The following is a 24,724-nucleotide window of genomic DNA, read 5'->3' as shown; positions in this document are numbered from 1 at the left end:
GGGGAGAGGGAGGGATCGGGAGAGGGTGAGACAGAGAGAGAGAGACAGAGAGAGAGGGGAAAGGTGAGACAGAACGAGATAGAGAGGGTGAGAGAGAGAGGGGAAAGGTGAGACAGAACGAGATAGAGAGGTGAGAGAGAGGTAAAGGGGGAGTGATAGATTGGGGGGTAAGAGAGAGGAGAGTGAAGGGTGAGGAGAGGAAGAGATAAAGAGATAGAGGGGGCTATCGATTAGCATGGTTTGGCGTTTCGTGCTATCGGTTCAAGGACCGTTCAAGGTCAGAGGTCACTGGAGTGCCTCAGTTTCTCTGGAATTGTGACTCGATTCTGGACGAGAGGCTGAATATCGATTTGGCGGAGACAATATCTGAGACTTAGTGGAATTGCGTCGCTGCTCGAAGGAACTTGCACTGTGTACGTTGGTCTTGGTCCGAGTGCGTGCGTGTGCGTGCGAGCCTGTGTGCGTGTGCTCTCGCGCGATCCGACGTCGACGCACGTCATCCACCGACAGAGACGTGCACCGGAGAACGCGGGTGTCCCAGACTCCCAGCAGCCCTTTTCCATCCTCTCAGTCTTTGTCACGATGAATCATCCGTTGGCACCGCGCGCCAATCAGGTTTGTCCAGAAGAGCTCATTACAACCGGCATCATTACGCCTGATGGCCGTAGCCCTTACCTCACTCCTCTCTCCTCCCTCAGGCCTACAGTCCAATGTGCTGCTGCCTGAGAGGAGAGCGCCAGCCAGCCAGCATTCATGCACACTGGGCCGCCGGGATAAGGGGGGTGTCGGGAGGGGGGGGGGGGGGGGGAATTGGCTGAATGAAGGCTCCGTGAAGCGTTTGTGACGCAGGTCCATCGCGTGGAGGTGCTAGGCCAGACCGAGACATCGTATAACCTCAGGGACACATAGACACGACTGGCCAGTGGCCATAGCCAGAGACACACGCAGCCCCCCGGAGAAACAGGGGATACTGGTCTAAACATCCGTGGTACAGTTATCTTGAGTGCACTCATGTCGCAGAGGTGTTGGAACCCCAGACTGATGGTGCTATCCATTTGTATGGTATGCTGCCGGTACGTCCGACCTGCTCTGGCGAGAACGTGACATCATTTCGTGGCTTGCAGCACTTATAGCGTTCCCGTTTCTCATTGCCTAGCCATCGTTATTGTTAGCTACATTAGCCTCTTTAGCAAACCAGATCGAAAACAAACAACAAAACTTGACATTGCATTGCACGGACAGCAAGACTGTGCAATGCAAAATTGGTAACTGGAATAAAGTACTAATTCAATCAAGAGTGTAGGGGATTTAAAATCTATATTAAAATGACCAACGTGATACAAATACAAAGAAAATACATCTCTTTACGGTCGTAGGCATTTTTGTTGTCGAGTCGTGCAGTCGGCCTCACTGAACTCCCTCTACTTTCAGAATAGCGAGTGGGACCGACCAATTGGGGGCGTGCCTCTGTTAAAGGCCGCAAGAAGGCTGGAAGATTTACACCTTACAACTAGGACGTACCAGCGTACTATACAGGGCGAGCTTAGCCCGTAGTTTATGAGATATTCAGAAACTATCGAAAATTATTTATTGGATTCTTATTATTGGAACACTTCCGGAAACAAGAGAAAGCCGTAGAGAAACAGAATAGATCAATTCAACAACACAAATTATACAATTGTTTTAAGAAGTAGTTTTGAAGGTAGACTTTGGAAAATAAAATACATAACCAGGCTTGAGTTCTGTGCAGATTATAAATATTAAATACTTAGAGTTCAGTTATACAACACATTACTGTCGCAAAATAAAGGATAAAGGAATAAAGGAACAGAGATACAGACAGACAGACACAGACAGACAGACAGACAGACAGACGGACAGACAGACAGTAGAATTTGTGATTACAAGTAGGCCTACACTGTTGAGTGATGCTGCCATCACCTGGTCAATCAGAATATTAAACTACTTAATTTTAAACTCAATAGCACTTATCCGTACATGACTTGTCCAAACAGCAAGTAATTCATAAAACATTTTTTATATATAAACATTGAAATGTGTAGAAAAGCAGTAGTATCACTTATTTACCAAAAGTATGCTGACCGCTTTAGGCCCAGCTCTGCTCAAAGGTTAAGGGTTCAAACCCCAGTCAGCAGTCCTTGAGATGCCTTTACCCTACCAGCTAATGAATGATGCATATGTACCAAACAAATGCACTGTCTGCTAATGACTAAACAAACAGTAGGCCTGATTATTTAAATCTGACTTAATTGCACACACTTGTTTGACTGCATCATATATAGGCCTACACATCTGTCCGCTGAACTCTGTTTACAGGGATAAAAAATAGTAGAGAAAAAAAAAGAAAAGAAATAGAGCAACATCTCCGTTAACTTCAAACATCAGCTGTAGGGATTTGTAGACAAAACTAAAGCAGGCCGCATGGCCCATCAGCCGAAGGGCAGCGGTCTAAACACGCCCCCGGGGGTTCTCACATCACCTTGAACCCCGCGGCTCTTCGTGTGATACCTTGCCAAGCCTAAGAACATGAACCAGGGCGTTGATTTGACTGCTCCCATGGGAGTGGGAGTCTGTCGAGCGCCACCGGGGGTTGGCCTAAAGGATGCTCCTGCTGTTCCGTGCTGCACAACCATCCCAGAAGATGAAGACAAACGATGCGCAGACAGATGGCACTTGACACGGCTGCCGTTTCATTGTATATACCCTTACCACGAATCCGTAAATCACCTAAATTCAGTTCACCCGGTTGGTGGCTGGGAATGCTTTCAATATCGCATAGTTATATCACACAACTTATTTAGACCACCCAAACGCACGATCGCCACTACGGAAGAAGTAGCATACCAAAAAATACAAAAAAAAAAAGGAGCATCCACTAGGAGGCGGTGTAGCTCAAAGATTACTACTGAATGTTGGATGGGATGGAACGAATCATTGCCAAACTATTTCCTCCTTCCAACATAACTATAGCCTTGATGATATTTCAATCTCTGGTTAAGAATTGTATATTGGTCTATCTGATAAATGCAGGCGTGACGTATTGGGAGTAGGGTTTCCATGGCCAAGCCTTGGACCCGGCATTAAGTGGACCGTGTCTGCCACTAACCAATACGCGAAGGCCTATGGGGATAGAACATGACCGTTCAAATGAGGGAGACCACTTCAAAATAAAAACAGGTGGAGGTTTGAATTGCCGCAACTCTGATATGCTGAGAATAGACGAGAGCAAGTCGCGTTTAAGGAGGGCACGACCTCATGAGCGATAACGCAATCATTTTAGCGAGATTTAAATAATAATAGGCCTATATTTTCTATTCAAAATGGCGAAAGTTAGATAATAAAAAAGTAAGTAGCTACATATATTTTTGACACATCCCTTTCATAATTCTTAGGCCTAGATGCTGAAACAAATGGATTCGTTTTCTTATCATAACAATATTCATACAAATAATATACAGTAGGCCTATAGGCCTATTCACTAAGAGTCAAAAAATAGAAAGTAAAAAAGAATCCATTCAAATCATCCGTGGAAAAAGTAGGCATGTAAAATAGACATTTCAATCCTATTCATTGTCAATCAGCCAAAATACTTTTAGAAGGCTTATTCCAATGGATGGACGAATATATCCAGAGGCAAAAGAGAGACTAGAAATTACATTTTATGTACATTTTTGTATGCACATACATTCTGTTTAATAATGTGCACAACAACGAAAAATAATAACCATCACTCAATAGTAACATTTTAATAGGCTGATAATCTTTACGCGCAACGCAACAAACAACGCAAAGGCCACATTATATTTTCTGTATTGACTTGAATCCACTTCGACGGTCTCTATCTTAATCAGCCGAGTTTATCTTAATAGGAACAATTACCAAAGAGCTAATGGGTTTAAACAACCTTTGGCCCCTAGGACCCAAAACACCAGCCCATTTCAAGTGGACGTCTTCCTCACTAGACAGAATGTGTGTGTGGCACACTCACAAGTACAAACACACACGCAGACACACACGCACACACACACACACACACACACACACACACACACACACACACACACACACACACACACACACACACACACACACACACACACACACACACACACACACACACACACACTCCGTTCGGACACATCCCCGCGATGTAGCGGAAGTTTTTAAGCAACCTTATCTATCGCTTTATCTGAGTTGGCGATGTGCTGCAGAGAGACGGGTCAAAGGGGACGAGGAGCCGGAGCAGCTCAGAGCATTAGGGATGTGGAACACATGTTTCTAGACCTGTCACGTTATATTTACAGTGTGCAAGAAATAGCCACTACGAGTAAAACCTTTTGATATAGGCCTACTTTGAATCAGTCTGAAATAAGTTATCTAAAGCCTAAAACTGTCTTGGGCATTGGTAAGAGAGTGTCGTTTTAAGGCTGAAACCTGACCCCCTGACCTAGCTTTCTTTGCACGCGTGTATACGAGCCGCAAGAGAAACTCTCAAACGCAATACATTTTCTCGTGCTTACCATCTTCGTTTACTTTATTTCTCCAATTATTGCCGCTAAAGACAGGCTGGTGTTGACTCTTGCTGCTCCGCCTAAAACATTTCCCGGCCATTTATCAGTTCACAAGGCGCGCAAATAGTCTTTAAAACTATAAACACCATCGCCGAGTCGGAGACAGGCGACCCATTTAGCCCGTGGCTGTGCTAAACCCTGGAGATAAAACAAATGATAATACTGTCTGTCTCCAGTGGCCCGTCTCCACAGGCATTACTGGCTTTAGTGCCAACACAGTGAAAGCAGACGTACGGCACTGTTGGAAATGGGTAATTACGCATTAAATAGTTTTTCAAATCCATGTGCTTGTTATTGCACCTGTGCGTCATTAATAACAACTAAACAAACAACTTAGACATAATAATAACCATAATCCAAATGTATTGGAATAATTTCAATAGGCCTAAAACCAAAGCGTCAGCCATGTGGGGAAAACAAATAAGGATATTGAAAATGAAAAGTCGGAAAGTGTCGGGGCCTGCAGCGTGGGTGGGGAGGTGGGGGTTTGTTGTCATCTGTTATCACGTCCTGATAAGCCGGCCAGTGGCACCAGGATCTCTCGCAGGCAGACGGCCGACTGTGTTGCTCCTGGTTTCAGGTTCCGTGTTCAGAGACCAACCTGTTGTCTCCTTCTCGCGCTGATGCTCGTCTACCCCATTTCCCGCCCATCAAATATCGGAGGCCGCTTGACACCGACACAACACACACACACACACACACACACACACACACACACACACACACACACACACACACACACACACACACACACACACACACACACACACACACACACACACACACACGCTATTTCTCTTCTCACATGCACACACACATTCTCTCTCACGCACGCACGCACACGCACGCACACACGCACACGCACACACACACACACACACACACACACACACACAGAGCAATTTTAACATTAACACTTTCTTATTGAAAGTGTTAATGTTAAAATGTAGAACTGTACGAAACATTTGCCGCAAGGCTGGGGATTGTGTGTGTAAGCGACACACATTAAATAGATAGAGTGGTAGGCCCATTCACGTTGGCTGAAGCAGCGTTCAACGTCACCAGACGTGCCTGCACCAGTGGCTCCAGGACGTCCCAACTGCCCCCCCCCCCCCCCTCCTTCATCTCTTCTGCGTCACCGTGAAAAAGGGAGGCCCGGAAAAAAAAAGTTAGGAGACTAAGTTGACATTTGAAATGCACACTTCACTCGAGATCATCCCGCTATAACAAACTAACACGTTTGTTTCAATAAATATTAGATTAATCCAGAGAGTTTACAGAAAGTCTTGGGTTGCCTCCATATGAGGTTAATAGTTGTCGGCAATGTTTTCTAACACCAGCACGTCCACCCCCTTCTCTGTGAAGGACATATTAAACTTGGAGCAGAGTCATGGGGACATGGCTTCCATGGACATCATATCGTCTCGGATGGATTGCGCCCTGCCGACCACGTCCTGCATGCTGTCCCGCTTCAAGCAGGAGTCCCTCCTGGAGGTTCCGTCCGGAGCCTCGGTGTTCGGAGAAGACCCCAAAGTCAGCCGAAGCAACGCACTGAATGTGGTTTCTTTTTATGGGAAATCGTTGAAAGAAATGGACAAAGATGGGAAATCGAACTATTTCAAGCAAAAGCACAGAGGTGAGTCAACCATTATAATCTATAAAGGAAAAGAGGCAATGAGGCCACATATTCTCATTTTAATCTGTCCTTGAGTAAAATACCATATTTATGCTATTTTTTCCATCAATTACTTAACGATCCGATGCAAATACACAGGAAGAATTATCGATAGCATATTTTAATTAACCAAAAAAAAACACGCTGATTATCGAGGTCCATCATCGACGAGCTGTCTAAAGAAGGCCACATCAAAGTAGGCCGCTGTAATTAATGCATAAAAATACCGGAATAAAACCATGTCTCCTGAGTTATTGCATAACAATGGTTTTGACGCGTGCATTTCGTTTCTTTTTCTGTGCTTAAGACCTCACTTCTCTAGATGCCGCGGCGGACATACGAAAGACCCAAGAGGAGGCTGAGCACCCTAAGCTGAGGAAGCGGAGAAAGCCCAGGGTGCTCTTCTCCCAGGCGCAGGTCTACGAGCTGGAGCGGCGCTTCAAGCAACAGAAGTACCTGTCCGCCCCCGAGAGAGACCATCTGGCCGGGCTGCTCAAACTCACCCCAACGCAGGTCAAGATCTGGTTCCAGAACCGAAGGTACAAATGCAAGCGTCAGAGGCAGGACCAGAGTCTGGAGCTAGTGGGTCTGCCTCCGCCGAGGAGGATCTCGGTCCCAGTGTTGGTTCGGGACGGTAAATCGTGCCTGGCAGACACGGTCAACTACAACACGTCGTACAATATGGGCATGAATCATTTCAGTTACACCAACTATCCCACGTTCACGAATTACCCGAACCCGGGCTGCAACTCAAACTATGGGTACAACCACCCAGCAGCCACAATGCAAACCATTCAGGGGTCCTCCGGTAACGGGGGTTACCTGAACTTTGGGGAGCTGAATAATGCTCAAAATACCTTTTCAACCAGTAACGGAGTGCCATCGTTACATGGCATTAGGACATGGTAAATATGAGCACAATATAATCTATTTCAATGATCCGATTCATTTGCCAAATGCATGTGTGATTTATATATTTATGTCCTTCAGAACAGTGTTTGTTAGAACTTTAAAAGGTAGGCCTGATTGGTGTTTTTTCTCCAGTAAACCTGCATATTTTAGATTTATGTAGTTGTACAATTGTGTTGAATGAATTGTGTTTGATGATGGAATTAACATTTATTTTTTTAAGAAAAGAGCCACATTAATTTCCCGACGCCATTTACACTTCGTTTTTAAGAAAAGGCCAGGAATGTATTAGGTCATGTCTAAGAAAATAATTCCACAATTCGACTTAAAAAAAAGTCTTAGAGCCTTTTTTTTAATGTGTAGGCCTAAAAATGACTTTGTATTGTTGTCATATAGCCTACACACACCAAGGGTTATATAATAATTATCAATAAATAGGCCCATAACTAATTTAACTAACATAGGCACTATATACGTTTTGGGTAGGAGGCTATAGCTTATAATACCTTAAGGCCTAATTCAATTACATGTCGTAAAATCCCATATGGTTAGTCTCGGGTTAAAGCGTTGAAGTGGCTGTTACCCAACTTCCTTCAACTTGCTCAGATGGGGCTAAAAGGTTACTAAAGTTTACAAATATCTGGATCGTCGGCACGTATGCATTTGGGCCTCAATGCGGTACTAAATGTTTTCCTTTTAGAATTGACATTGGCGCATACGTTCAGTGTCCAGGTTTGTGTTGAAATGGATTTTGACCCGGAAAACTGTAATCCGTTTCCGGAGTGGTTTTAAAAGTTTTAATAAAGGTTAGAGAATAGAGAATAGAGAATTTTTTTTCCATGCCAATATCTATTGTTTCAGTTTATATTATTATAGAATATAATAAGTGCAAGATTGACATCGACATGTAAAAGATTTGATCAATAAAAAATAACTTTCTTCATCCTATTAATAACTTGCATTTACTTTTTAAAACTTTTTCTGTCAGGCCCTATAACTATTGATGTATTACATTTTTTTGTGGGCTTAGGAATAAAAAAACCTTTTTATATTGTCCTTTGGTAAACATCAAACTCAAACAAAATGCTAAAGCTCAATAACTTAGCAGACGTTTTTATCCAAAGTGATATACAGAAGTACATTTCTCAGAAGGAAGATAAACAATATATTGCTGTTGATACAATAAATATGTTAATAGAAACAAGTGCCCAGAACATCACAATTACTTCTCTTCTAATAAACTCCTACTAGTCAAACTTTTCTTCAAATTAAATCTCCAGAGCAAGAATATGGGCGTTTGATTGACGTGATCACTTTGCTACATGCCTGAATAGTCCAATTTGCTTTACATACAGACAAGAGTCTAGCAGAGTGTGTCTACTCTACATGAACAAGCCAATTGCCACCACTTTAAACAGACAAGAGCTGTTTAGCCATCCCCTAAGGCTTAGCCAATCCAGCCTAGGTATTGTCCCATTGGTAAACATGCAGGTATATCAACAACAGCATTGGGTTTCAGGTCCAAATACTGTAATTGTTCATTTAAAAAAAAACAACAACAATGGGTTACATCAATTACATCTGAAGGCTGTAAGGTCATTATAGACTTGCTCCTATTAGGTGTTGAAAAGGCAAAGACAGATAGCAGTCACACAAACCTAAAAATATCTCTCCCCCCACACACACACAGACACACACACACATGATTAATCAGCTTTTCCTGTTGTTATCTGCAGAAGGGCAGGGAGGCATGGTACCATTGCGACCATGCATAGGTTACTGCCACTGTGGTTCCTATAACCGTTTTCACTTTGCTGTATGGACAACGGCATTAAACAGCACACTACAAGATGGAGTTGGTAGTACACTGGTATGGTTTATTGGTCCATGTAAGCCTTACAAATACTGCAGGTTATATGATAACAATTCCATTGCAAACAGGGGATATGATATATAAATAAACATTGGGATGATTATTAAACAATGTAAAGCTCCAATTCTCAAAAATAAGTCATTTCTTCAAATTGGTTAACTAAATGTAACGTCAAATTACAGGATGATTACAGTGCAAACAATCACTGTTGGGATTTTAAATAGTGAATTCACCCAGAGATTTTCAATTAAAGACACTCAATATAAGTGTGTTAAAATAAAATAGTATTTATTTTCGGATTATTCTAACGTTAGTAACCAGGGAGAGAAGGGATTGACAAAAAATGGAATAAAGAAATGATATGGTTAACCTTTAAGCTTTTCCTTATCCAGCTTTGGGCAATAGAAGGAAAAGAGGTGGAATATTAATAATATTAAAATATATTAAAATAGATATATTTTAAAACCAGCTAACTCTACTGACATTGGCCCTCATTCACGGCAATGCACAGCATCACCAAAATAATAGAGAGAACTACAGCTCACTTCCTGCTACTGGAATATTTGCGGAGAACACTAAAACCTTAGTGAACCAGTGTGCAATCAGTGCTTGCTTTTTTGAGGCAATGGGTTACCGGAGTTTGATTGATCAATAGATATCCTACGGAGTACACCTAAACAGCACCACAGGCAGTACAGCAGAGCACAACATCCACAATGCCATGCACAGAGTCGGCTCGCTAGCAGCAGTATTCGAGTATTCGACTTCAGATGGGAGGAGATATTAAAGCGTTTGGAGTGTGGGGAGAGGGGGCTTTCCATGGTGGTCTCCTACAGGAAGGGGAAGAGTCTCTTCTTGACGATGTAGAGCACGGTGGAGAAGAAGAGGGCCAGGGCCAGGAAGATGAGCAGCTTGTCGGTGAGCTCCCGACGGTTGTACTTGGTGATAAGCTTCCTGCCCAGCTGGATGGTGCCTGTCATGGCCTTGAACTCCTCGTTGGTCTCCTGGACCGACTTGGAGGACGTGGCTGCGAGGGACACACACATCGTCTCTGCCGGTCAGCGTTTGGGTTTGGTTGCTCACGCTTGCAAAAGAGGCACTGCCTTCTCAAAGCAACGGAGGAGAATTGTAGTCGAATAGGCTGGTATCATTTTCAATATTTCACCTGATTAAAATAACTGGCTTTTTCATTGTTATATGGCCATTAGTTATTATTACTTACTCATATTTTGTTTTATTGTGTTGCTGCTGTTACGCCCACGTTATTTTTTTTACCTATATCAAATGTAATTCAGATTTGATAGAATCCTGTATTTTCTTATCTGATCATCCTTTAAAACAATGAAGCTCTGAATCTAGATGAAATAAATTGTGTCTGTTACCAAGCCTTTAGCAGAGACTTTTAGCCAAAGAGTGAATTTTAGATAATCATCTGTAGCTGGAATGGGGGATTGTCAAGGAGGCCTACTGGTAGACTGTTGGGGTACATCCCATAGTCATATTCAAAGACACTATGCTATCCTTCCCCTTATAGTTTAAAGCCCTTCACGAGATTGTGCCTTGGTCTGATGCCGTCCTCTCCAAAATAAGCTCTTGTGGTACTTGGAAAAGCCCAGTTTCCCTCACGTATTGTATTGCAGCAGTTGTGAAGCACGGCGAGAAATACCCTTGATCATCCAGCGGATGACCTCAGCCAGCTGAACCCAACCCGTTTAACAGATGGGGACAGTACACAAAGCACACAGCTTTGCTAGTCATAACTGTATTTGGCCCATAGGCGGCGCTGTTTGCGCTTTATCATTTTGAACTTTGGACTTCACACTTTAAGAACGTAACCTGATGTTGTTGTACCTCTGGCTCCTCCCAGATTTGTTGTATAATTAGGTTAGCAGAAACCAACTCACCCAGTGTTGTCATGGTGTCCTCACTCTGCTCCACCTGCTGTGCCATCATACGACTCATGCTCATCAGGCTCTCTGTGATGTCACTGGAGGTCTGAGTCAGGTCCCCCTTGGTCTTCTTCCTGGTAAGGAAAGGGAAGACGAACAAATCTATTCAATAACGTCATAGGGGTACCTGTATTTTTCCATTAAGTGAACACCTAAAGGAATACTGGTCAGTTACGTTTCATAATAGCGTTTAGTCATAACTCATTTATAAGCCTTTAGTTAACGATGAACTATTCATTAACAAAATACGAATACAGATTTGTAGATGTTTATGACAATCTTAAAGGGTTCATATTGGACCACAAGGTATGATGTTTATTAGGCATTACAAGCCAAGACAAAATCGACCCTCTAGGGACATCAAATGAGAGTCTCCACCCAGATGTATGAACGATTGATCAGCCTACCAGTTGGTATTAATGATTAGTTCATCAATAACTTAAGGCTCATAAAATACTTTTGCCTGAACGTTATTATATAGTGGACAGGATTACACTACTACCCGTAATACCTATAAAGGGCATTTTAATGAAGGAAAATATTGTCATTTACATCTCAACCCATGATTTAAACCTTTGTGCATTTAAATTTGCACAAAGGTTTAAATGTGGTTTTGATGTTTGGTTTTCATTGAATCAAATCTAATCGGGTCTTAAATGACTAAGTTACTATGGCAACATTTTTGTATGATGTGACCTAGACCCTCGAAATGGAAGCTCACCTTTTCCTCAAAGCATCGTCTCCATTAAGCAGAGCCTCCTTTTCCAGGGCATCGATTGACATTTTACTGGTCAGGTTTGCTTTTCTCCAAGCAATTTGGTTACTACAAAAATCATAAAGCAACAAATGAGTGACAAATACCTTCTGCATAAACGACTTAGGCCTAATCGACAAATAGATTAATTGCTAAACCATATTATATTGATGAACTCAACCCTATACTAATCGAGATACACTTTACCTGATCATCTGTTTTCGATGACCCTCTACCTGCTGCATTAAAGCCTGCTTATCAGACTCCTTGTCCTGCTCCAAGCCCATTTGCTCTAGATCCTGTGGCAAAACACCACCCAAGTTCAAGCGTCTGTGGTTGTGTACTTTCGCTTTAGATAGAATAAATATTCATAATGCACGTTACCTGTATCCGCAGCCTGAGGTTCTGGAAACTCTCTATCACTTTTGAATTGAGTTCTGTCAGTGTGCTTTGAGGTCCCGTACACTCCCTTACATCCTAGTCGAATATTTAACAGATGTGACTCTGGCAACGGAATAACAGTCAACAGCTCGTCCAAAAACAAGTTATCACCTCAGCACAATCAAATGTGAACACATCGGCGGAAATACTTGCCATTTTTGAACATGTCTCCTGTCCACGATTAACGAGCGGTACACAAATGACAAATTAAACGGTCATTGCGTATTATATGATGATACTTAGATAGCAATGACATAATGTTCTTACCTGGACGAGGGCCTTTATTTCCAAATCATATTTAAGTATTTCTTGTTCGCATATTCGGACGTGTACATCCAAGCACGCCATGTTGGCCGGTGGTGCCGCTGCGACTACGGCAAGCATGAAGCCCGCTGATCAGATTTGACTCATGAACTAAATCTTTGATTCGCTTCCTAAACATTTTGCTTTAGTTCAACTCAAGACAAGAGAACTTTACCCTTTTAGATTGTCTTAGCAACACCTGACACACAATCGCACTACATCTGATAATTTATTATTTCATTTTAAGCATATATACATCACTTACAAATACAACACAAACAGAGACAACTCTGAAGAAACATCAAAATGGACAACCCATTGTAAGGAAAAATACTCTTAAGTTATTGTAATTGTCCACAATCCTTTTGGAATCTTTTTTCCAAGACACCACTGCCACAAACAGTAAGGCACACATTTGAATGCAGATTAACAAGTAGCCCAATTGGTCAATGAGGAGTGAAAGGCATGTTCTCCATTGGTGTACAGCATCAACTTGGGTCCATCGTTGAGAAGTCTATAGTCTGCACACACAAAATATCAGTTACATAAATATATAACATGCCAGAGCAGATAGTGTGTGCAATTCAAACTACAAAGTTAAATACTTTTTTGTTTTATCGATGTTCTAGTCCCAGTGGTAGCGGAGGTACCAGATGGTTTCATTGGATAGGGCTGGTCCGGCCAGTGGATTCAGCTGGGCCAGAATGGCTATCAACCAACTGGAGGGATCACAATTAATGCAAACCAATCAAGAGTATTCTGAAAGTCATCAACTAAAAATGAAAAAGAAATACCTTTTTTAATTCTAGCAGCTTTTCGTGATCATTATAATTCTAATCTAATGTTTTGGCTTATAAAATGTGGTATTAGGTATTAACGGGTTATCACAGGATGGTAAAAGAGAGGCACTCGGCGACATTACTTCTCGTCTCTACTGCCCTCTAGCGTCCTTTGAAATGTAACTTGACTCTGTCGTTAACTGAATCGTGTGAAATTGTAAACCATTAGGTAGAAATTTAGAAATGTGCCAAGAGGGATGAGCCATATATTCTATTTATATTTTTTATTCATCATATCTAATCACAATCGATTCGATACACAAAACAGTTTTAAGACGGTAAACTGTGAGCAAACATCGCTTTTCAAACGTAACAAGCTTTCGTAGACAGGCTGTCAAGTTTTCATCTGTTGCCGTTGGACTATTAAGATTTTTTTTGCAAATGTGTGTACATTTTACTTCAAATAAAAAAACGTTTTCTAATCATCCATTGAAACCTCACTTCGAGTGAACAACATCACATGCTACAGGTTGGAAATACTTACAACAGGTAGCAACATACGGCTGTCATTACCAGCATGGTTACAATCACACTGCAATAAGAAACATATGGGAAAGGAATGGTCAACCTTCAGTGGCATAATTTCTCCCAGATCATATGATACAACCAAAGATTGAGTGACACATGCAGAAAAGGGAAGTTATCCACAGTCGAAAATACTCCAAAGAAAGCAAATTGTTAGTGTGCTCTAGTGTACGTTAGAGCGCATTACTAAGTACACGATCGTAGGGATTATACTGCATAAATTAAATACAAGATGTATTTAAAGAATAGCTTCACTCATGTCTATTTGAGCCTGCCTGACAGCACTTCTCCAAGTTATTAGCACTGAAGCGACAGTAACTGTAAAAAAAAAAATATGAAAGTGAACTGTAATTTAAAGTAGAGAAAAAAGTCTACTCTTTAAAAGTATATTTAATATATCCAAATAGATGTAATTTACCAAGGTATACAACTCTTTCTAACCGGCTAGGTATATTTAGCCGGTGAAGCTAACAAACTCACCCTTTGTTGGGTCCTTTAGGAATAAAGAATGGGATAACAATGCCAACAAGACCCCAGAAGGCCGTCATCACGATTATGGAGATCGTGAAAGATAGTTCGGCCATAGTTCCTTAAGTATAAACAAATAGGCAAGGTAAAAACTTTGTAATTGAAGTGGGTGCAGAAGTTGACGGCAAGGAAATGAACGACGACAAAACTCCACAGCACATCACATGACCAGAGTTGAGGAGGAACACGAATTGGGAGTCACGCGTCTGGAGGCGTTCCCCTGGATAGGTTCGAATAATATTAAGTCGGAATAGTACTTGATACCAATCTGTTTAAGCATACAATTTTCTTTTAAGGTTTAAAAGGGGAAAATATATGTATATATATTTTATCAAAACTCTGTAAACAGTTACACCGTGTTTCGTTCACCTATCCAGTGGAGGTTGGCTATAGTCTACACCGGAATGCCTGACGGATCAGACGCTCTCAAATAGCTGGCGAAGGAGTCAGACCAAGGGAACTTCGTGCTTTGGCCCCGAGGAACAAGACGCGGGGAAAGCCTTGTTCATACGGCTGGAGGAAGGAGCTGTAATAGGGAGACGTTCATAGCGGTGCTCCATCACCTTGAGATGTTTCGCGATTAAAGGAGGGAAACATTATTGGGCGGCCCCCGGCGGACGACCGACCGTCGAGCTGGGTCCGGCAGAAATCCCCAGGCCAACAGGTGGCCCACCTGTGCTCAAATCCATTTCGTGCACATATTGCATGGTTTTAAGTGTTCTCCATTAAAGGGGGTTTCTATTTACCTTTAAAAAGGATGTTATCTGCTCATGAAAGTATACAATTATTGAGGTAGCATCCGATAATAATCCCCCCTGTTGTAGGCAAAACAGTAATCCTAGATTCCCTCCCTTTGTAAGTTAAAAGTTTTAGACCAAGTCTTGACAGTCTGATATTTTAGTATTTGGAATCAAGCCATAAGCCATTAGTTTTCCCTTAAGACAATTACAAGTGACTGCATTGAAGAAATGCATTAGTATCCTGTGTCAAGTTATTTCACAATTAAAATGCAAGCTGTATGCAGTGCTTGCATTATACCTAAACAAACATTGAGCCTAAAATGTTACGAAATGGCATTTAAAACCAGTATTTAAAATCCTCAAACTGACTATCAAAACCTACAAACCATTATAAAGAAAGAAAATTGAGGCTGACAAACTTGAAGTCCATTTATACAACAGTTTATTTTGTAGGCAAAAGGTCTTGTTACTCCTGCATCTTCTCAATGGTCTCCTCCTTGTATTTGCCCTTCTCCTTCCCATCAGCGCGAGACTTGGCCTTGCGCTCCAGGATCTTCTTGCGGTCCTTGTCCAGCTTTAGCCTGGTGATCACAACCTGGTAAAGAGAAATTTAGTATTAATACAACATCCCGAGATTCAGTATGCTTTCAATGGATATCCTCGTCCAGAGGATATTGCTACGTGGAAGTAAATTCAAAACGTCAGTGGTATAGTTGAATGGCAGTCAGCAGACTACTTCAATAGTTAGATGTTGTTAATAACTATGAGTATAATGGACACAGGCCAGCTGTCTGGACACAAGATTGGACTCAACTGTTTACACCACCCAACTTTACAAAAAAGCTTTAGGTAAACCGTGAGGAGAAATGGCAAAAGCTACAACCTGTCCAATAGACATGGGGAACAAGATACCATGGTGGAAGAACAGTTTGTGCCAAACAAAACTGAACTGAATGTTAACAGAACAGCACCAACGTGCAAATCAGACTTTATCATCTTCCGTTGACATAAACAGCAACTGAACCAAAGGGAGCAGGGTGATGGAGAATAGTGAAAATGTAGCTTCAAAACAATTCTACTAACGGGAAAATCGCTGACAGGAGCATCCCTTGCAACACAATCACTGAAAGGGTAACTTAAAACACTAGCTTAGTCAACGATAAAATCCAACAGGAATGCACTGATAAAGGTCCATCGATTCACCCAAAATCATCTAAGAAATGTCCAATGACATAACGATAATATTAAATTTGACAAGACTAATTACTATGCTGTGTGGGATAGGTAGAATAGGTCAAATTAAGCTCAGACATTTGAAGGCTGGAAATACAACTTTTCTCTTGCATTCATTAAAAAGAATCAACCCCAGTCAAGTGTCAACCAGGAAAATGTTCTGTAGAACGACTTTGTTGGAGGTATACCAGGAAAGTGCCAAGTCACTATGAGTGACATTGGAAAATATCCTATGAAAAATGTAATGGGACAGAAAAATGTAAGCTCTGGTCAGTAAATAAAGGAATGTTTATATTCCAACTGAAAAGGGATAGGTTTAATGACTCCCAAGTTGCAGCATGATAGACAAGCACTTGAGGCAAGCTGGTTACACCGTAGGCACTGTCACAACATCAACCTGCTGAGTGTACAGCGCACTCCATGAAGACCTCACCTTGCTGGAGTGAATGCCGACATGGACTGTGGTTCCGTTAGCCTTTTCTCTCTGCACGCGCTCAATGTAGATGACGTACTTCTTCCTGTAGACCTGCACTACTTTGCCGATCTGCTGGCCTTTGTAGTGTCCACGGACAACCTGTTTGAAGAAACCATAATGTAAATATAACGGTCAGGAAGTCCGAGGAAAATTCGACACACGTCCCCCAATTACCAACGTAGGAGAACATACCTGGACTTCGTCATCTTTGCGGATGGGCATGGACCTCACGTTGTATTTTTGACGGAGCTCCTTGGAGAGGGGGGAGGACATGATCTTTCTCCTGATGTGGGAGGGGGCATTGAAGTGCCTCTTGCGGTTCTTGCGCCGAGAAGATGTCAAAAATGGATTCAACTTCATGATGCTGTGAACAAATAGAAAAAGTTGTTGAAGAAAAAGATAAACTTTAAATTCATTCACATGTATCCCTTATAGAAGCTGCCCTATCCAGCATGCAAGCAGATAGAGCCAGAAGGCAAAACCTTCACTTCAAGACCTCCATTCCCAGAAAACCGTTCATCTTAAACACAATCCGTGATCACGTATCACAAGAACCCCAGCCATTTCAATGAGACCATTTTCCGCTTTATACAAGATGCATTATTGACAACGAATGCGAAGGTATTGCATTGGACTACTAGCAAGCGTTAGCTAGCAGGCTAAGGATAGCATAGAGGCATAACAATCTCCGATGGTACAGTTTGTTGTGAATTGCACAGGTTCCGATCCATTTACAACTACCAACCATATCAGAATCATACGACAGTTTACCGCTAGTTTAACCTTCTGTAACGTTTAATTTTTTCTCTATCAACGTGCGCCTGTGCATACATGGTAGGTGCATTCAGATAATCGGGGGTATTATACCAATACATTGTACATTTTACACAATATAGGTCATTTTAAGACGATGGTAGTACAAAGATCGTGTTTACGAGGTGAGGGGGGAACACTTTTAGGCAAAGTAAAGGATGGATGGTGATAACTTTGTTAAGATTGTCAGCCAGGAATCCTTACCCTGGCGTTCACTCCTCAATGGCCGGCGGAAAAGAGAATTCGATAGTACTTCCGCTTGCATTAGTTCACACACAACTCTCGCGAGAAGCATAAAATAACGAGAAGACAAATGTTGCCAATACACAATATTCATTTCTGAAAACAAAAATTAGTATCATATTTTAGGACAAATTGGAAATCATTTGAAATAATTAGAAGGGTTACACATGACTAAATGTTAACATGGATGTGTCGATGTATTTCACCATGTTATTGCATTTAGATAGTAGGTCAATGATCAATAATGTCTGTTAAAATATGTATTGGATATTACATTTTCTCCTCTTATAACGTAATATTTCTTTATAAAGGGTTGTGTGGATGCGTTTATCCAAACTATTGGTGAAATATCCTCTTCATCGTTTTAAAACAAGTCACTAGATGGCGCCATAAAGCAGGTAAAATCCATAACCTGGTCACTTGTAAAGTTTTATATTTTTCATGACTAGTCTTATTCTATCAGACTAGACATAGTTGAAACAGCTATATTCCTAAATGTTGTAGGCCTTTTGAGGCCAGTAGGTGTGTGTAAGCCAAATATTTTTAAGGACAAATATCTGTGTTGTTCAGCAGAAGAACACCCATCATAGGCTATTTTCATTCATGCTGAGGTGGTTAGACCCTTGTTGCACTATTTGCTCCTATCCAAGCGACCACCAAGCGGTGAGAGGAGCTTTCACACGGTGCGCTGTTTCCTCCCCAGCGCGCAGTTGACGGAGCCTGCTGCTGCCTGCACTGTCTGGCTGGCTGAAAGTGATGTTGTCATACCCCCCTGCACTGAGCTCGGGGAGCCTTTCCTCCCTCACCCCCGGTCTTATCTAGCTGTCGCGGCAGTGCGGATGTGGAGCCATCAACACAACGATTCGTCCAGCGGAAAGAGCCTGAGAAGAAGATGAAATGTTTTTCCCGATATCTGCCGTACCTCTTTCGTCCCCCAAGCACCATCCTGTCTTCCACTTGCCACACCGAAGGTAGGGTGGGACACAGAGGGGCTGTCAAGGGGCTGCCTGTTTGTGTGTGTGTGTGTGTGTGTGTGTGTGTGTGTGTGTGTGTGTGTGTGTGTGTGTGTGTGTGTGTGTGTGTGTGTGTGTGTGTTTGTGTGTCTGTTTGTGTGTCTGTTTTTATCATCGGGGAAGACAGAGGCATGCGGACGGTGTTAAGATGCTTATAACAACATCTATGAAAGATGACAGTCCAAGACATTTAATTGTGGATCTAAGTTATAATATTCTGTTTTCTGCCTCATGTGTCCCACTGTATATTCTCCATATATTATAAAGTTATGGGCGGAATTCTTACTTGGATGTCTAACAGACCAGAAGGTGATAGGAAACACCTGACTTATCCAAAGCATGTGACGCGCACTGTACAGTATGTGTTTAGGCTTGGTTGCGGAGGCAATCTGTGAGGGAATCCTTGAAATGCCGGACTTCTGCCATACGTATTTAATGAGCGTTGCAAACAAGTACGTTCAATCTTTAAAGGAGTGTTACCATTAGTAAGATAACCCAAACCTATATTCCAATTTATTGCCATCTATTCTATTGTAATATAGTTTCTCCTCCATAAATGTAGCTATTACTATTTTAGTAGTAGGTAACTATTTTCTACTTGCCATTGCCATGCATTTATAGTACATTATACATAGGTCATTTTTTCAAGATGTTTGAGCTAAATGAAACTTCTGCATGATTTAATTCAAAATGTGGCGTTTCCTTAAGAGCAAGGGAAGCTTCGGCCTGTACCAAATTAGTCATAATCATTCAAGCATAGGAATGTTTCCGGTTTTAAAGTAATAGTTTTAATACAAAGTTCCACAATGTCATGGAGTTACGAGGGTAGTTTACTCCAGACAGAGCTGTGATCAGGGCATTTGAACAACCAGTGTTTTTTCTAGAGAGTCTGAGCTTCTGCATTATTTAGCCCACCATGGATGCCCCTCTTCCTGCTCGTGCTGTGGCCATGGCTCAAAGGGCCTCTGGCACTCGGAGGGATAGCTGTGTATCTACGGGTGGTGATGGGTGGGGGGGGGGGGGGGGGGGTAAAGGCCCTTCACAGCTCATGGACATGACCTATATAGAGATGGTAAGAGAAGAGCCCCCTCAGTGTCTATGCATGTCGGAAATTTCATTCAAGTAAGCATAAATTCATTCAAGTGCTTTATAACTCCATCACTCATGCATCGCTCACTTTATGCCTTCCTCCCTCTCTTTCACCCTCTTTCATTCACTCACTCAGTGCTTCCCTCCAACCCTCCCCCTTCCTTCCTTCGTTCCTTCCTTCGTTCCTTTCTCCCTCCCCTGTATTCACCATTCACTCATTCCCTCACTCATTCACTTGCTCATTGAGAGGCAGCCAGGCCTAGCTGGAACCAAAGCCAGTCGTACTAATGTGGAAAGAGCATCGTTTGTATCATTGTGTTATGCCAGCTAATTCATTTCCTTTTTCTGTGTCCCTCCCAGTGCATCTGGGAGAGATACACGACCAGTATATCTGTATATCTGCTCTTTCTTCCCACAACACATACACATTCAGGTAGAACAGCCATTTACTTGTACACATCACTGACATGCATGGAATGCTCTTGCTGTTGAAAGTTTATTCAATGAATGTCATGAAGGACGATGAAGGTGGGTTTCTACCACTTACAGCTACGTTTGTCGTTTTTGGAGTGTTTTTCTTTCTTTTGTACTGGTTAGCGTTATTTTTCTTGTTAATCATGTATAAAAGGGTGAACTATGCGTGTATCCTGGGACATTGTTGAAACAGAGCACTTGTGCTAATTTAACCACTCCATTATATGGTTACATAAATATATATTTTTATATATATATATCGTTAAGACAGAGAGACTTAAAGAGAGTGTGGTCGAGCACACAAGTGTGTTCTGTGTGGAATCTGTGCTGGAGGCCAGCAGTGTGCTTGGATGACACGGATATGACCTTGGGCTGGGATTTGTAGGACATGATGACATGAGCCATCCCATCTCTCTCATGTGCACCCATGTGTTTCTGTGTGTTGGTGTTTCTGTGTGTGTGTGTGCGTGTGTGTGTGTGTGTGTGTGTGTGTGTGTGTGTGTGTGTGTGTGTGTGTGTGTGTGTGTGTGTGCGTGTGTGTGTGTGTGTGTGTGTGTGTGTGTGTGTGTGTGTGTGTGTATGTGTGTGTGTGTGTGTGTGCGTGTGTGTGTGTGTGTGTGTGTGTGTGTGTGTGTGTGTGCGTGTGTGTGTGTGTGTGTTAGAGTGTATGTGCATGTGTATCTTGAATCTATATAGCTTGTGTTTACATGTATACATTTGCATGTGGAGTCGGTGCACAAAGACAAAAACACGCACACATGCACACACACACATACACAAACATACCCACATTAACACAGACAGACAGACAGACAGACAGACAGACAGACAGACAGACCGAAAGACACCCACACGCACATAACCAAAGACACAAACAAATAACCACACCCACACACATGCACACACAAAAAGACAGACAGAAAGACACACACACGCACGCACACACACACGCACGCACGCACACACACACACACACACACACACACACACACACACACACACACACACACACACACACACACACACACACACACACACACACACACACACACACACACACACACACACACATTGGAATGGGTGTGGCGTAGGATGTAGAGCGTGTGGTTCTGAGCCAGGGTCAGTAGAGTACAGTGTAGAGCGTGGGGTTCTTACCCAGGGTCTCCCTGTCCTCTCATTTCCTCTCTAAAGGAGAGGGAACCATTCATGTCTGCTCCAGCTGAGCTGACTGAGCCCTCCGCGGGGGCGTGTAGATGAGTGTGCAAAGAACATGCTAGTGGAAAATAGTTATATAACACACACACACACACACACACACACACACACACACACTGTGTGTGTGTTTGTGCGTGTGTGAGGAGTTCTTTTGTTTATCCTGGCTGTTGGAAACAGAAGTGAGTTGATTTTGTTCACTTGGGTCTCACAAAATAATACGTATGCTCTCTGTCTCATGGGCATCAGTGTTGATGTTTCGGTTGAAAGCGTAAATGTGTGTGTGCGTGTGTGCGTTTGCGTGTTTGTGTCTTTGTGCAGGAGTCACTTCTCTTTTTATGTGTTCCTGTTCTGCCCCCCCCCCCCCCCCTCTTCACATTTTGAATCAACCATCACTGGTCGTTTGATGGATTCATTTGTAAAGTTGCCTGAATATGTGCACGTGGAATGTTAGTGTGTTCAGGTGTGTGTGTGTGTGCATGTGTTTGTGCATGTGCGTGTGTGTGTGTGCGCGTGTGTGTGTTTGTGTGTGTCTGTGTGTGTGTGTCTGTGTCTGTGTTTTTGTGTGTGTGTGGCACTACTCTTCAAGAAAAAATGTTTGTTCCCCCTCCCAACACACGTGAGGAGGCCATCGATCACCAGAGCAGGCTGTGCAGCGGGGCAGTGGCAGTCCTCATATCGACACGGAGGATCTGCTCTGATAAATGAACACCACACCAAATCACAAATAACCTGCATTTATGTGCGACGACTTAACGGTGCAACGATTCTTTGTTTAATACATTCCAAAAAAACTACATTTATCAAAGAACATGAAGGAATAACAGTTTGGGTGTTATGTCAAAGTCTTTGAATTGTGTCACAGAGATATTTACTTTTAGTGTGCAGCTAGGCCAGCTAGTACCGGCACCGTAACTCCTCATTATACCGCTTTGTACCACGAGAGGTAGGGGCAGTCACTGCAGCGACCATGTCTGCCCGTAGAACAGCGTGAGAGGATGAAGGAAAAGTGCTGTTCAGAGGGCGTACCGTAACCTTTTGTTCATCAACTCAAAAGCACGCGGAAAAATGTGATGCTGGTTCCAACCTCCTGGATCATTCGATGAAGAAAAATGTTACAATGCTAGCACAGATTCACTGTGACCTTAAGCTTCACGCTATATTAAGTGGGGTGAGGGGTATCTCTTGCGTTTGAGGGGTAGTGGGAGGGAGGAGGAGGGACCAAAGAGGAGGGAGGAGGACAATCCCTTTGGAAGGGATTGTTCATTACCTTGTTTTCTTAGAATAGGGGTGGTAACCAAAACTTCACCATTAAACGATACATGCTTCTTAACGTTCCCCTCTTTAAATAAGTAAGTTCTTAAGTGCACTCGGAATTTGATGGGCCGTGTATTGTCTCTGAAGTCTGTGTGTGTGTGTATTGTTTGGTTCAGAATATTCATAGCAACGCTGGTTGGGTTTTGTGTTTGTGTGTGCCCTGAGGGCTTCTCTTGACGGCAGTTTGAGTATGCCTGACACTTGTTTGGAAAGTTGTGGGTAGGGATGATAATACGAACTTGGTGTGCGCACGTGTATGTGTGTGGGACTGTGTGTGTGTGTGTGAGTGTGTGTAGGAATGTGTTTGTGTGTGAGTATGTTGTTATCATTCATCCCGCTTTGTCAGTCCTGACTGACATCCTCTTTACAGCTCAGAACACACTTCACACAGTCACATGACCTCACACACACATACACAAACACACGCACACACACGCACACACACACACACACACACACACACACACTTACTTGCACGCATGCACATCCACATCCATGTGTACACGTAGCGACGCTGGGATAAACATTCCTTCATACTCAATAAGAAAAACACATGTTTTGAGGGATATAGAGGCTTAGAGCTGCCTACTCACAGTGAGAAGGTCATGAGTTATCTCTATAGACTGTCTTACATAATAAACCTATATTTGTATGTCATGCTGTGTTTTACGTTGGAGAGGTACGGTTGGTTGAAGCTCTGTCCTGGCCATGCCCGAGAGCCTCCATTTGTATGTCCTTCTGTATGTGGATGAACACGTGGATGAACACATGGGTTTAAGGTTAGATAAGGTTCATGCTCTGTCCTGTCCTGCCTTGCCCGTGAGCAAGGCACCAGCATTAGCTCCCTGGGTGCTGCACTCCAACCGCCCGCCCTAGAGACAGGGTAAGATTAGGGAACCCCCCCCCCCTCATCCAAAGGGGATCAGGAAACCCTTTATTCGGGGACAATGGGACAGCCACAGGGAGGAGGAAACACAGTCTCCGTAGAGCCTTGGATAACATAGCATTACATGATGTTACATTACGTAACAGTGCATAGAGACGATACAAGTTAACAACCTTTACCTCCACAGCTCCATGTTCATTTGGGTCTTGTGTTTTATATCTGAAACTAAACACTTTCGGCCCAGTGTCGTTGGTCAAGGCAAAAGGAGGAGAACCATTTCCATAGGAAAGGTCTCGGCTAGAAGGAGTGGTCATCAGATCCAAACTCAATATGTTTGTCTTTCACTGCAGTGAGTGAGTGCTCTGTGCATGTGTTTGGATGATAATGGCAAAGAATCATGTTTGAAGTGTGCAGGTGTTTAAGTGTGTGTCTGCGTGTGTGTGTTTGTGTGTGTGCGTGTGTGTGTATGTGTGTGTGGGGGGGGGGGTACATCTGTTGATACAGTATCAAATAAAATGTTGGACTGGTACTTGATATTTTTCCCTATTCTTTATACACACACGCAAGTAATGAAAGCTACCGATTGTATTCAGGCAAGACTGTATTATTTATAAAAATTAAATCAATGTATAGATTAAGTCAATGCACAGGCATGCGCGTCTTAGTGGATTCTGGATGGCATGAGAGGAGAATAGTTGTCAACTCTACTTTGTTGTTTTTACAATGCTCTTCAAATAAAATCTCCAAGGTAGTGTCAATGAAACCAATTTGCTATTGATTACGGTGCCTAGGATTACAGCACTGTGTGTCTGGCACTCACCGAATGGAGCATTGGCGTGTT

General features: G+C 42.7%; 4 protein-coding genes across 5 annotated transcripts in view; 1 reads left to right on the top strand and 3 right to left on the bottom strand.

The window, feature by feature from the left end:
* The window catches only part of atp6v0e1 (ATPase H+ transporting V0 subunit e1), a 46,615-nt gene extending 32,056 nt beyond the window's left edge, over nucleotides 1-14,559 (bottom strand). The window contains exons 1-4 of one of the 2 annotated variants that reach the window (XM_060063132.1): nucleotides 14,341-14,556; nucleotides 13,820-13,867; nucleotides 13,102-13,215; nucleotides 12,707-13,017 (exon numbers count right to left, since the gene is read on the bottom strand). In XM_060063132.1, coding sequence (XP_059919115.1) covers nucleotides 13,122-13,215; nucleotides 13,820-13,867; nucleotides 14,341-14,444 — 246 coding nt within the window. In that variant the 5' untranslated portion in view covers nucleotides 14,445-14,556 and the 3' untranslated portion in view covers nucleotides 12,707-13,017; nucleotides 13,102-13,121. Of the gene's footprint in view, nucleotides 1-12,706; nucleotides 13,018-13,101; nucleotides 13,216-13,819; nucleotides 13,868-14,340 lie in introns of those variants that run through there. The other variant, XM_060063133.1, reaches the window with a different exon arrangement.
* On the top strand, nucleotides 5,734-8,896 carry nkx2.5 (NK2 homeobox 5). Its single transcript, XM_060063122.1, has 2 exons — nucleotides 5,734-6,228; nucleotides 6,575-8,896. The coding sequence occupies exons 1-2, from the start codon at nucleotides 5,916-5,918 to the stop codon at nucleotides 7,174-7,176; spliced, it is 915 nt and encodes a 304-aa protein (XP_059919105.1). The 5' UTR covers nucleotides 5,734-5,915; the 3' UTR covers nucleotides 7,177-8,896.
* On the bottom strand, nucleotides 9,033-12,577 carry LOC132466090 (vesicle transport protein SEC20-like). Its single transcript, XM_060063130.1, has 6 exons — nucleotides 12,461-12,577; nucleotides 12,137-12,229; nucleotides 11,960-12,051; nucleotides 11,720-11,821; nucleotides 10,954-11,072; nucleotides 9,033-10,076 (listed from the first exon to the last, which is right to left on the bottom strand). Exons 1-6 carry the CDS (start codon nucleotides 12,575-12,577, stop codon nucleotides 9,880-9,882), a joined length of 720 nt encoding a protein of 239 aa, XP_059919113.1. The 3' UTR covers nucleotides 9,033-9,879.
* A 994-nt stretch (nucleotides 14,560-15,553) lies between the features above and the next one.
* rpl26 (ribosomal protein L26) lies at nucleotides 15,554-17,954 on the bottom strand. Its single transcript, XM_060063131.1, has 4 exons — nucleotides 17,854-17,954; nucleotides 17,029-17,200; nucleotides 16,795-16,935; nucleotides 15,554-15,723 (listed from the first exon to the last, which is right to left on the bottom strand). The coding sequence occupies exons 2-4, from the start codon at nucleotides 17,194-17,196 to the stop codon at nucleotides 15,595-15,597; spliced, it is 438 nt and encodes a 145-aa protein (XP_059919114.1). The 5' UTR covers nucleotides 17,197-17,200; nucleotides 17,854-17,954; the 3' UTR covers nucleotides 15,554-15,594.
* Nucleotides 17,955-24,724: the final 6,770 nt, after the last annotated feature.

Source organism: Gadus macrocephalus, chromosome 10 (assembly GCF_031168955.1).
Source record: "Gadus macrocephalus chromosome 10, ASM3116895v1".
Lineage (NCBI taxonomy): Eukaryota > Metazoa > Chordata > Actinopteri > Gadiformes > Gadidae > Gadus > Gadus macrocephalus.
The sequence above is the reverse complement of the archived record's forward strand: the minus strand, read 5'-3'. Positions and strand labels throughout refer to the sequence as shown.

Excerpts from the sequence above, each read along its gene's own strand:
- nkx2.5 (XM_060063122.1), top strand. The coding sequence starts at position 5,916 with ATGTTTTCTAACACCAGCACGTCCACCCCCTTCTCTGTGAAGGACATA. Across the intron at positions 6,229-6,574 it reads TTTCAAGCAAAAGCACAGAG|ACCTCACTTCTCTAGATGCC; the intron begins GTGAGTCAACCA and ends TCTGTGCTTAAG.
- LOC132466090 (XM_060063130.1), bottom strand. The coding sequence starts at position 12,577 with ATGCTTGCCGTAGTCGCAGCGGCACCACCGGCCAACATGGCGTGCTTG. Across the intron at positions 12,052-12,136 it reads ACCTCAGGCTGCGGATACAG|GATCTAGAGCAAATGGGCTT; the intron begins GTAACGTGCATT and ends GTTTTGCCACAG. Across the intron at positions 11,073-11,719 it reads GACGATGCTTTGAGGAAAAG|GAAGAAGACCAAGGGGGACC; the intron begins GTGAGCTTCCAT and ends TTTCCTTACCAG.
- rpl26 (XM_060063131.1), bottom strand. The coding sequence starts at position 17,196 with ATGAAGTTGAATCCATTTTTGACATCTTCTCGGCGCAAGAACCGCAAG. Across the intron at positions 16,936-17,028 it reads GCAAAGATGACGAAGTCCAG|GTTGTCCGTGGACACTACAA; the intron begins GTATGTTCTCCT and ends TTCTTCAAACAG. Across the intron at positions 15,724-16,794 it reads TCGGCATTCACTCCAGCAAG|GTTGTGATCACCAGGCTAAA; the intron begins GTGAGGTCTTCA and ends TCTCTTTACCAG.